Raw genomic sequence first — 11,945 nt, 5'->3', positions numbered from 1 at the left:
ACCCCTGAATGAATGAATGAATGAATGAATGAATGAATGAATGAATGAATGAATGAGAGGGCATAATTTGGAGAATTTCTAAGGCATTTATTTTGAACCTCATGCCAGAGTGTGATGCAGACATACAGTAAATCCTGCCCTGGAGCTGGACCAAACCACAGGAGACTAGTGCACACTAACCCACTTTCCGTTCCATCAAGCCCTTTGGTTCCGCCCACAATGCACAGCGGAAGCTCACTTTTTGTTGTCATACGGAAAGAAAATGGCTGCTGTGAGTTAGATTCAATAAGGCGCTAAACTACTAAAGCTAATGCACTTTCTTCTGGGTTTACATTCATCGATGATGCAATTGATTTTATTGCAACTCATAAGGCAAGTTATTCCCTGTTGTTCTGTAAAAGATCAATGGGTTTGCGTTGTATTCTTGCTCGTCTAGCCAGTTACGATAACTAGGAGGAGTGCGCTTCGTAGGTTGCCTTGAACATAACAGCTTGTGAGCTAGCTAACCCAACTTGCAACCAATGTAACTAACTAAACTTGCCGCGACTAGCTAGCCCTAATTTTGAATGCAAGTAGCAAGCATATCAGCAAGGAGGTTAGCTAAGTATTCACAATTGCTCCACTGAGTTAGCGCCTTCCAGCTGCTCGTGTTCGTGTTAGAGATAAGTTAATTACATTTTCTAACCAAATTAATGTGAGTGTCAACTTCACATAGCTAGGCTAGCAGGGTAAGTAGTTACACTACGTAGACTTAAGTTACTAGTAACTTAAAATGAGAGCCTGAGCAGCTACTAGTCTTGACCTGATGACAGTTAGCTATATGGCTTGTTAGCTAAGAAATGCCCTTGGCAAAAGTAGAAGCTAGCTATTTTTACTTGTTAGCTAGTTTGATAGTGACTGATGCTGCGCAGTAATGCACGAGTCGGCTCTTACCCAGCTAGCATGCTGCCTAATAGTTAGCTAACTAGCTAGTCACATTAAATTAAGCTTTGGCTAACTAAGTACAGTAGAAAAGTCCTTCCCCTCCCCCACACTGAAATGATCTTCAGCTGACTAAAATTCGTCGGTAGATACGCAGTATCTGAATGAGTGATGCTTATGTACATGCTGGTGGAACTCTTCTCTGCGATCACTCCTAGCTAGTTGCATTGTGACTGCCGAAAGCAGCTACATTGAAGCATCTCATAATATATGTCAACTTGCGATCTGCAGGGATTGAATGTATAACAGATGGAGGTGGCGGTGTCGGGATAACGGCAGCAACAGCTCCTGTCACTGAAGCACCGGCGGTGGAACACAATGGTAACATACAGTGGTGTTCTTAAACCTTTAACCTTTAACGTTAACTGGAGGTGTTTGCTCTCGTGTGTCTAGTGTGTTGTTCTGAAACATGCAGACACACAAGCAATATGCCTTTCCCTAGCCCGTTTCAGTTGCGGGAGTAGAACTTACACAAAGCTAATGCAGCGGAATCACTAGTTTCGTCATTTTTTCCAGCAGCAAGTTTTGGAGTATGCATTGGATCGGGCGGAGGTAAGGGTTTTTCCGCGTTCCTAAGTTTAACTTTTGAGGAGTGGAGGTATGTGCGCCCTTTGATACGAGTTGCATTTCACTGGTGCAGACGTATTGATAGTGGAGTCTATGAATGTTGTCTTCCAGTACATTGTGGAAAGTGCTCGCCAGCGACCAACCAAGAGGAGAGCCTCGTCCAGTGGGAAGAAGTCATTGTATCAGAAGCTGTATGAACTGTATGTCGATGAATGTGAAAAAGAGCCAGAAATAAAGGTAACAGTCATGTAAACAGGAAGTATATGTTATGGCCCTGTAGGTATGTTAGTAGTTTTACTATCACTTGATGCAGCAAGAAATTATACTCTATTATGTTTATTAAATAATTGTTTTGGCTGCATCCTCTGTAGAAGCTGAGAAGAAATGTGAATCTACTGGAGAAGCTGGTCACTCAAGAGTCTGTGTCATGTCTTGTGGTCAACCTGTACCCTGGAAATGAGGGATACTCTCTGATGCTGAGAGGGAAGAATGGATCTGGTAAGTTCATCTTTTCCTCATTCACCTTTAGCTTCATACACGCTGCAGTGCACCAGTATGTGCCTGCGTATGGGTGGCATATGGGTATTGGGCTGTGCTTAGGAAACACAAAAAACATTGAGAGGTGTTTACCATTGAATTTGGCAAATTCTCTGTTTGTTTATTGGACTGTAATTGGCTGGACATTCCAAATGTAGAATTGATCCTGCCGCCAGAATTGCTTCAGCATAAGTAGCCACTGGCTAGACCTTCCTGATTGAGCTTGAAATTTACAGCTGAATTTAATTTAGTGTAGCAACTTAGCACCTTATGACAGATTTGGCCCTTTGATTGTGTTTATGATACACTGATTTTCTGCTGGATTGCTCTGGAGTTAATTAAGCCAAGTGTCTCTAGCTCATGTCTCTATGGCTTTTCTCCTAACTGAGTGATATTCACTCCATCTGTTTTTCCTAGAGAAACAATGTAGGATGTCCTGCTGTATGGTGTGCAAGGCCACACCAACAGCAGTTTTATTCTTAGGCCCTTTTGGTGTTTGAAATTAAAATTATCACCTTTATGCCCGTGCAGACTCTGAGACGATCCGGCTTCCATACGAAGAGGGGGAGCTGCTAGAGTACCTGGACGCTGAGGAGCTGCCCCCCATCCTGGTGGACCTGCTGGAGAAGTCACAGGTGAATGCAGACACAGAGGAACAGGGATGTTCACACTTCTGCTATTGAGTTTAGCAGTATATTAACCGTCTTGCATTTTCTAACATTACACATTCTTTTGGCAATTTTAATGGGGCAATTGAGGTAAGACACCTTCATCTAGTCTAGTACGCCAGCAGAATCCCCAAAGTGACTGAAAGCCATGACCCTCAGGTCCTGAGGCCAGGGTCCTGACCAAAGTTCCAAGCTATTGCCACTCTGGTTTACTAAACATGAGTGAAGTGAATCTCAGGGCTGTGAGTCTGAATACCTCAAATGACACTGCTTTAGTAACTCTGAACATGAGCCTCTTATTTCAGCTGCTGCAGTGAGATTCACTTGTGTAAATGAATGTGCTAGATGTAAAATCATAATAACTTAGTGAGTTGGCCATGGCAAGCATGTTGACCGTGATATAGTTAATGGCTTTAATATTGATGTAATCCATGTGGTTTATTCAAGTGGATTACAATTATTCCTGCTGTTAGGAATCATTTCTAAAACTGGTTTTAAACCACCATTTTGTGTCCTTTGTCCCCATTACCTGCTCAGGTAAACATATTCCACTGTGGGTGTGTCATTGCTGAGGTCAGAGACTACCGTCAGTCTGGTAACACCAAAATGCCAACATATCAGTCTCGACACATCCTGCTGCGGCCCACTATGCAGGTAAATACTTTGTTGTTACCTTTGGATTGTGGGGAAAATGTTTGCACTTTCCTTTGACCTTCAACCTCTTGTTCTCCTCAGACCTTGATCTGTGATGTCCATGCTATGACCAGTGACCATCACAAATGGACACAGGTATGAATGGTTTGCTTTACCCAAGCCATGTTGAAAAATTCTGAAAAGAAAACCCTTGTGTTTGTATGTATTATAAGAATCTTACAGAAGGGAATTGCTACAGATATGGATAAGGGTTAATCTGCCTTCCAGCAGAAATTCACACAAGGCTCAAATGCAAAAAAAAAAATATATTTCCAACAATGTCAATTGCTGTTAACTTGGAGTTATGTTAATTTAATCTCTCTGGCAGGGGATTCATTTGTAATTTGAAATGTCTTTTATGTGTTTAGTGCATTTAAACTGTTCAAAAATAGTGATGTGAAAATCTTGTCTGTTCCAATTCCATACTTATACCATATCTGACTCTTCTTAAAGAGACCATAGGCCATATTGTTCAAGTACTTTTCTATCAAGCGTTCCCCTCCCGCAGTTGAACTTTAATGTTTTCAGGCAAGGCTGTTTATAAGCATGCCTGTCATTCATTGAATAAAGCCTTGAATATGCTGTGTAAACAATGCAGTTGTGATGAGAGGTCTGAACTGATTTAGGTTATCACCTCAGGTGTGTTGAAGTAGCAGGACATTGTGTAAGGTTTCGCTGAAGTCCAGGGCTAGTTCAAATGTAGTTCACTGTCCCTAGCGTAGAACATCACCTCCCATCATCCCCATCAGCCTTCCTTCGACGCATGTCTCCTCAGGATGACAAGCTACAACTGGAGAGCCAGCTGATTCTGGCTACAGCAGAGCCACTGTGCCTGGACCCCTCCCTGTCTGTGACCTGCACTGTCAACCGTCTGCTCTACAACAAGCAGAAGATGAACACGCGCTCCATGAAACGGTGAGAGGGCCCGTTTCACCGGGACGCACACTACCAGTCATACTAAAGTGCGCCGTGACAGTTCTGCTGTGAGCGATTCTGTTCTAAGTAGAACTAGCCGGATTGTTGGAGTGATTGATCAGTTGATTGATGTTGTTTTTGTGTTTTTTAATGGTAAATGTCATGTAGTCCTATAACGTATATCACATTTTTTCGCTATCGTTTTACACAGTGGTGTTGGTGTGTGCGTGTGAGAAACACAGTTGAGTGCATTGGAAAGAGGTGAAACTGGCAGTGTTTTTTATTAATTTTTTTTTTTTTTGGAATCCTCTCATCTCTAATGGAACAATTCCTGCCACCCAGTCAGATTAACTGGTACAGCAGACTAGCTGGATAGCTGACCAGATGTTCCTGTGCAGCCAGCTCTCCTGCTACAGCTAAAATGACACTGTTACAAAATGACACAAAATGTGTGGAGTGGGGGGGTGCGAGAAAGCAGAGTTGTTGTGATGGGCAGATGGAATGTGTTCTCGTTCATGTGCCTCCATGAGGAGAGTGGAAAGAGAAGAGCTTTTGTTGATCTCTTGATGGCTGGATTTTTTCATAGTCAGCTCACAGTGGTGCTGACTGATGGTAACCAGCTGACTCCTTGCTCAGGCAAGAGTCCTGTTTTTTTCTTCTTTCTTTCTTTCTTTCTTTAATTTCAGCATATCTGTATTATGTTAGGGCACAGTTTTCAAATTCCCAAAGTGCTGGCAAAAGGCAGTGTTCCCCAAGCAGAGAGGTCTGCACTGGATCACACAATGTGCTCCAATTTATTGGTCTTTCAAATTCCCTTATTTCATTTACTGTTTATAGAAGCGAGTGGTTGTAGTTGTAAATGTAATTCTGTACTTTTATGGACTGCATTCTAGAGAATAAGGGGTGCTATCCCCGCTGTGCGCTATTTACTGATGATTTAACTGATGTGTTATGATGTGTTTTGTTTTTATTAACCACATCACTACTATAACTGTTTTTGCCGTTGTGTCATGTAATAGACACGCTTAGGCAGAGCAACACTGCATGAGATAATTACAGTACCACAGCAACCAAATCTTAAAGAAGGCTTTCTGTCCCACGCCCCAGGTGTTTTAAGAGACACTCAAGAGCGGCACTGAACCGGCAGCAGGAGCTGGCCCACTTCCCCACCCCTCCGCAGCTGAGGCTGCTGGACTACCTGCAGAGGAGGAAGGAGAGGAGGCCGGCGCCCTCCATAGACCTCAAGATCTCCAGGGCCGGAAACGTAAGGACCCTCTCGCTGTCGGACGTCTCCGGCGCGGCCCTCAGCCCGTCGCAGTCGGAGCTGCGCAGACGCTAACCGCTCTCTCCCTGTCTCCCCCCCTCAGCAGTGCGTGGACACGTGGAGGCAGAGCGGCTGTCAGCTCACAGCCCCGGCGGAAGTCGACGTGAGTCCGTCTCCCTGCCTTCCCCTGCTCCCTCTTCTCCCTCTCGCTCCCTTTCGGTGTTGTAATCCAGCCGCAATCTTGAAAAGCTCATTTGTCAGAAAAACTAGGACGTGTTCTCCTTTTTTTTTTTTTTTTTTTTTTTTTTACTGCACCTATGTAGAATAATAGGCTTGTGTTACAGCTAGGTGGATTGTCTGACTGAGGAAGCCCTTTGTTTCAGTGCTGCAGTCATCTTTGACCCATTTCTTGCAGCGGCTCCGTTTCTGCAAAGCCACAGAAGGCTTGTGTTGATACCTGGCATAGTGCATTGTTTTGGGACTAGGCTTGAGACCAAAGACAACTGATACTCCCATGAGCCTCAGGGTTAAATGGCAAAAAGAAAACAGGGCTGTGAAAATGGCATGAATGCATTGATTCACATTGTTAGAAGATTTCAAAAATATTTGCGAGCAGAAAATGATTGCTGTGCTTGCACAATGTGGAGCTTTCATCAGTTCATCTGTTTATTTTCTCAACAGAGGCTGTTGCCCATAGCATTGGCAGGTTTGATTAGACTAAGTATTTACAGATGATTCCAATGTGAAGTCACTGGTCTCCTTCTGACACTGGCTTGTGCTGTTACTCAGTTAAAACTAATTATGATTTCCTATTCTCCCACTTATTTGATGAACATAGTTTGTTGTGCCAATATCATGTGTCATGTGACCTAAGGAACCTGTCTCCTCTCCTTCTGACTTTGTCGGTTCTGGTTCCAGGTGGAGAAATACGCGGTGGTGGAGAAGTCCATAAAGTTAGAGGAATCTCAGCCCACAGTTTGGCCAGCTCAGGTGAGGACTCTGTCTGGACATGGCACAACTGGGTCTCAGACAGTACAGGAAAATCACTTTAACCCCAGAAAAAAAAAGTTCATGATTATTCCCTCATTTAAAAAACTTCAGTCTGAAATTTTTCACAGTGTGTTAGACTTTCTTAAGAAGGGATTGCTGTCTTTGCTTGAATGGCACTTGCACAAGGGACGTACCATTTTATGATTACCGCTTTTCTTGGGCGGCTAAGCATAAGACCAACAATCTAAAATGAGCCCCTCGACTCACACCCATCTCCCGCCCACCCCAGGAAGTGAAGGATGACTACCTGTTTGAATGTGAAGTGGGTGGCCAGGTTCAGAAGACGAAAGTCTCCATCTTCCAGTCGGTGGGCGACCCCTTGGTGTACGGGAAAATATACAGTGCCAAGGATCCCAGATCTGAGGAGGACGCAAATGACCTGCATCTCATTCACCCACCGTAAGCCCCCAAACCCTCCTCCTGCAGTTGCATGCATCCCTGCCCTGTTTCCAGTGGTCAGCTACAGCATAGTCATAAACACCTCATTATTACCTCTTCTTTGTCTCCCTTAGCTTCCTTATTGGTTCAAAGGTAGATGCTGATAGGTGAGTTTCTGTTTTTGTTGCCTTTTATCAGTAATTTAAAGTCCATTTCACTGTGTCCCTCTGCTCTGTGTCACTGACACTATCTCTTTATGGCCACAACAGGTTCCTTAACCAGTACAAAGAGGTGTATGAGAGGGATGTCAAGTGCCAGGTGAAGATGTCACACAACTCTGGAAGTGTGGGGACACAGGTCCACCTGTCCCCCGGGAGGGAGCCGGAGGTGAGCACCTCATCTAGATGAATGGGCAGGATGTCTGAGTGATGGTAGCTGTGGACTATAGTGGGCTGTGTGTGTTTGTGTCTGGTATGACGCAGGCTGACAGCTTCAATGCTGGCTCAATGCTGGTTCAGTCCTCCGTGCTGGGGAAAGGAGTGAAACACAGACCGCCACCCATAAAACTGCCAGCAGGACCCAGCAGCAGCTCCTCAGGTAACCTAGCTGTTATACTGTACCTCTGTGTGTTTTCTGAAGGGGTGATGTTATGTAATGCAGTCTGCAGTAGTGACCATTTTTGTTGAAGGGTACACCACCAGCCATGTTACACCTGAAGAGTAAACCCATGACCAAGTGCTTTCATTTGTCATTATTTCACGCTGCTGCCCTGGCCCACCTCAGTACACTCATACTCCAGGTTGTTTGCCATATTCCAGGTGTTTCAGTACAGTTCACTCCCAACTGTTTTCCTGTGGGTGGTGCAGGTAACCCCTACAGCTCGCAGACATCAGGCGGTCACCTCAAGTGCCCAACTCCCCCGCCCTCCAAGACCCAGTCTTTGTCCCGGAAGCACTCCATGGAGCTGGGCCAGGCTGGCCTGCTGTCCCCTGCAGCAGTCTCACCCATGGGCTCCTCACAGAGTGAGTGCAGCCGCTCAATTTACAATCCTTGACTCAGTGGTAGACAGAGAGCAGAGAGTGTTTCACTCAGTTATATTGCCCTGTTTTTCAGGATCAGGGACACCAAAACCGTCCACACCCACCCCTACCAACACGCCCTGCTCCACGCCCCACCCTCCTGACATCCAGGCGGCCACGCCCTCGGTCACGCCTACCCCTCAGGACTCCGCCTTGGCCCCTCAGCCAGCCCTGCTCGCTCCCTTCGCCCAGCAGCCCATGGCCCTGAGCCAGGCCCTGCCGGTCATGACCATCCCCCTGTCCACCATGGCCAGCTCCATCACCACCGGCACCTCCTCCTCCCAGGTCATGGCCAACCCCGCCGGCCTCAACTTCATCAATGTGGTCGGCTCAGTCTGGTGAGTCAGCAAGCAGCAAGAGAATACATAAGAAATGCTGCAAAAAACATTGCATAAACAGAACAGAGTTTGCTGTGGTGCCTGGAAAAGTCTAGTCCATTCTCTTCCATCTCAGTTTCTGTCTTCATATTCAGTAAAGCTTGTTTGTTTGAGCACAGATGACAAAATCAACAGGTTAATGTAAACTGGTCTTGTGGTGGCCCTGTTTCCTTTTTGCATGTGTGTGTGTGTGTGTCCAATGGCCCTGAACCGGTATACGTACATACAGCAGTCCCCAGACCCTGATGAGTGGCTCCAACCCCATGCTAGGGTGCAGCCCTGGGGCCCTCAACCTGAGCGGGATCCTGCCCCCGGGGGGCCTGATGTCAGGGGCTCTCCCCACCGTGCAGTCCACTGCACAAGCAGGTACCCTGCAACTTATGGGCTGCTTACCAACAGTTCATACATTCCCACATACATGATATAAAAGACTATGAACACTGTGGATGTTTGTTGTGTATTTTTTCTGTATTTTGCAATGCATCTATTTCTTTTTTGCACAATTTTAAATAAATGATGATTAAGTGATGTTGAAGAGCAGGTGTGAAATCAGCTGTTGCAATCCCCTCTTATTTTTTTCCTTAAACCAGGGAGTCCATTTGGGTTGAATAATTCCCCAGGTCTTCGACCCTTGAACCTCCTCCAGGTGAGAGGAACTTATCCGACAGTGAATGATGTCACCTGTGTCTTGTGTTGTGCCAGTATTGGTGTGGCCCGTCCTCGTCTCCTCACCTGCATCTCTGTGACTCCTCCACCCCCCAGCTCCCCTCTGGCCCCCTCATCTTCAACTCCCTGCAGCAGCAGCAGCTCTCCCAGTTCTCCCCTCAGCAGCAGAGCAGCCAGTCAGCCACTTCCAGCCCCCAGCAGCAGGGGGAGACGGTGAGCAAACACACACGTGAACACACAAAGACTGCACACAAATGAAAGAATGGAAAGGAAGAGCACTGCGTTTAAAATAAGGACTCAAAGCTATCGCACCCCCCCCCCCACCCCCCAGGCTGAGCAGGGTGCGGGTGGTCCGGACCAGGCCCTGGGCAGCCAGCAGACAGCAGTGATAAATCTTACAGGCGTGGGCGGCTTCATGTCCCCTCAGGCAGCAGGTATGGATTTACGCACACATGTGCTGTCACAACCATGCTGTCACGTGGCTGTGCTTGCTGCGTCTCCATCACAGTCTCTTTGTCAGTGTGGTTCAGTCATACTCGGTATACCCCAGTCGCACTCAGTCAACGGCATGGCTCAGCCCAGCTCCAGAACCCACACACGAACATGCACATTTACAGCCTGCCCCTTCTTCCTGTGTCACAACAAACACCAGCTGGGCAACACAATAAGGGCACCAAGGTGAACTAAAACACTGGTCATGTTTTAATTCCCATTCAATTAACACAACCTGTTCACGTCTAGCTTTAGGAAAAACGGAGATACTAATACACACTAACACACAATGAATGTACCATCAGATGTGCTGTCTTCGTCCCTTGTAGTCTCATAGCTCTTCCTACTAATTCAATCTGTTTTTAGTCGACATAACTGTAGATGAGTTTGTTCTTTTGTAGTTTGTTTATAACTAGTAGGTGAACTCTGACCTCCACTTCCCCCTTCTCTGCTACACTATCCTTTTGTTTCTGTTCTTCCCCCTTCTTTTTCCTACCCTTCACTATGACCTCTGACCCTTCCTCCCCTCCCTCCGTCCCCCCCGTCCTGTGTCCTCTCCCCCCTCGTAGTGCTATCGCAGCTGGGCTGTGGCCTGGACAGATCTGGGCCCAGTCTGCCCTCCCCGAGGCTCCAGCTCTCCCCAGCCTTACAGCAGCAGCAGCACCAGCCACAGATACAAGTAATCCAGCAACTTCACTTTGACCTCACCTACCACGCAAATTCTGCGCTCCACAAAACTGAGAACTTGAGAGTGGCAGCCACTCCGACTAAAAGTCATTAGATACTGTACCTTGAAATTTTAAGTTGGGTGTTTCTCATATTTTGTTGCTGTTGCTATTGTTTCTTCATTTTTTTTTTTCTTTGACACGTATACTTATGTATGTTTGGAAGCTGCACCTCTCAGGTGAAGTATCATGAAGGAATTTGTGTCAACGGGGAGCACTGAATTTCCTCACTGTCCCTGGAGTCATTCTGTGTTTCTTGTTTTTAACTAGCTTTCAAGTAGTGCTTGTGGCACATCCATACTGAACACTAACTGCTTCTGGTTTGACTTATCCCATGTAGTGCATGTGAAATCAGAAAAACACAAAGCAGTTTCTCGTAATGTGTGACGACACTGCTTTCTAACAACACCATCTATATACTAAGCTTCCTAATGGCACTAATATCCTCACTGAAAAGAATTTTATCTCATTAGTTTATATATTCTCACATGCATGTTGTATCATTTCTGTTTTTATTTTTTTCTTAAGCTGGAAAAAACCCACCCTAAAACCATAAACCCGTATGAAGCCCTTGCTGGCTAAGCACAACGCAAGCATTGAGTTGAAGTTGCTGACTTACTGAAATCTCTGCACCCCAAAATGTATAGCATGAGCGTGGAACGGCATTTGCGTGGCATCATTGGTGTAGCTGAGCTGCAAGAAGCAGCTTTTTGCCGTTTGCAGAGTCCTGTGCCACTGGTGCTGCTTGACTGTCCTCTGTGTCGGAGTGTTAGGAATCATTTGTTCATTTTTGTAAACACTTGTTTAGATTACCTTGAGTTTACCAGTACCCCACCCCCACCCCCAATCTGAAACGCATCACAGCTTCTACTAATCCAGGCTTTTGAAACTCACACATTTGTGCCCATGGTAAGAGCCTTTAGGCTGCTGTTGGGAGGCTCACCTCCATTTTCTTTTTCTCCCTCCATGTCTAGTTGCAATTCTTGCAGCACCAAATGCAGCAGCAAATGGCTATGGCAGCAGCAACAGCGCAGGCACCGCCACCACGGCAACATTCCGCCAGCCAGCCAAGAAGTAAGCGGAAACGCAGCACGCCACAGCCGCTGCCCAAATCATGATGGAACTATGCGGTCATCCCATGATTCAACACTGCACACGCCCAGTACTGGTCAGTACTGTGCTCCGGTGTTTGTTTTTAAAACACCACCCCAGGACTTCTCCAGATTTTTTGTTTTTGTAGCTAAGAAAAGGTATGCCCCCTGGATTGATGGCCTAGCATAAGATGTCTGTATGAGGATTTGTGAACCAGCACCCTATACAAAAAGGAAGCCTGTATGGAGGTGTTAATGCAGTTTGAGCATCAGGGGCTCCCTACAGCTTAGCAATGTCTCCTTTAAATATCTGATTGATGTGGAGCCTTGTGGCTACATCTGCTCAACCATGTCTCTCTTCATGGCTTTTTCTAAGTGAGAAAACAAAGAGGACCCTTACCAACATGGCCAATAACTACAATTGTTAGGTATCATTGTCAAATGAAGGGCATATTTCAGCAT

At 46.0% G+C, this 11,945-nt stretch overlaps 1 protein-coding gene across 6 annotated transcripts; it reads left to right on the top strand.

Annotated features, from left to right (window-relative positions):
* The first annotated feature begins 1,216 nt into the window (after positions 1-1,216).
* On the top strand, positions 1,217-11,530 carry supt20 (SPT20 homolog, SAGA complex component). Of its 6 annotated transcripts, none has more exons than XM_036525024.1 (23): positions 1,217-1,302; positions 1,501-1,533; positions 1,660-1,785; positions 1,920-2,046; positions 2,617-2,720; positions 3,291-3,407; positions 3,489-3,542; positions 4,222-4,361; positions 5,469-5,625; positions 5,729-5,788; positions 6,544-6,615; positions 6,905-7,074; positions 7,188-7,220; positions 7,323-7,440; positions 7,536-7,650; positions 7,920-8,075; positions 8,167-8,470; positions 8,739-8,875; positions 9,100-9,155; positions 9,272-9,388; positions 9,507-9,609; positions 10,237-10,346; positions 11,367-11,530. In XM_036525024.1, exons 1-23 carry the CDS (start codon positions 1,300-1,302, stop codon positions 11,508-11,510), a joined length of 2,556 nt encoding a protein of 851 aa, XP_036380917.1. In that variant the 5' UTR covers positions 1,217-1,299; the 3' UTR covers positions 11,511-11,530. The 6 variants fall into 6 exon arrangements, with proteins under 6 accessions (XP_036380917.1, XP_036380916.1, XP_036380918.1 ...); XM_036525023.1 differs by having other exon boundaries at positions 1,498-1,533; positions 5,732-5,788; XM_036525025.1 differs by having other exon boundaries at positions 1,498-1,533; positions 8,742-8,875.
* Positions 11,531-11,945: the final 415 nt, after the last annotated feature.

Source organism: Megalops cyprinoides, chromosome 3, assembly GCF_013368585.1.
Source record: "Megalops cyprinoides isolate fMegCyp1 chromosome 3, fMegCyp1.pri, whole genome shotgun sequence".
Classification (NCBI taxonomy): domain Eukaryota; kingdom Metazoa; phylum Chordata; class Actinopteri; order Elopiformes; family Megalopidae; genus Megalops; species Megalops cyprinoides.
The sequence above is the reverse complement of the archived record's forward strand: the minus strand, read 5'-3'. Positions and strand labels throughout refer to the sequence as shown.

Excerpts from the sequence above, each read along its gene's own strand:
- supt20 (XM_036525022.1), top strand. Across the intron at positions 7,651-7,919 it reads ACCCAGCAGCAGCTCCTCAG|GTAACCCCTACAGCTCGCAG; the intron begins GTAACCTAGCTG and ends TGGGTGGTGCAG. Across the intron at positions 8,876-9,099 it reads GCAGTCCACTGCACAAGCAG|GGAGTCCATTTGGGTTGAAT; the intron begins GTACCCTGCAAC and ends TCCTTAAACCAG.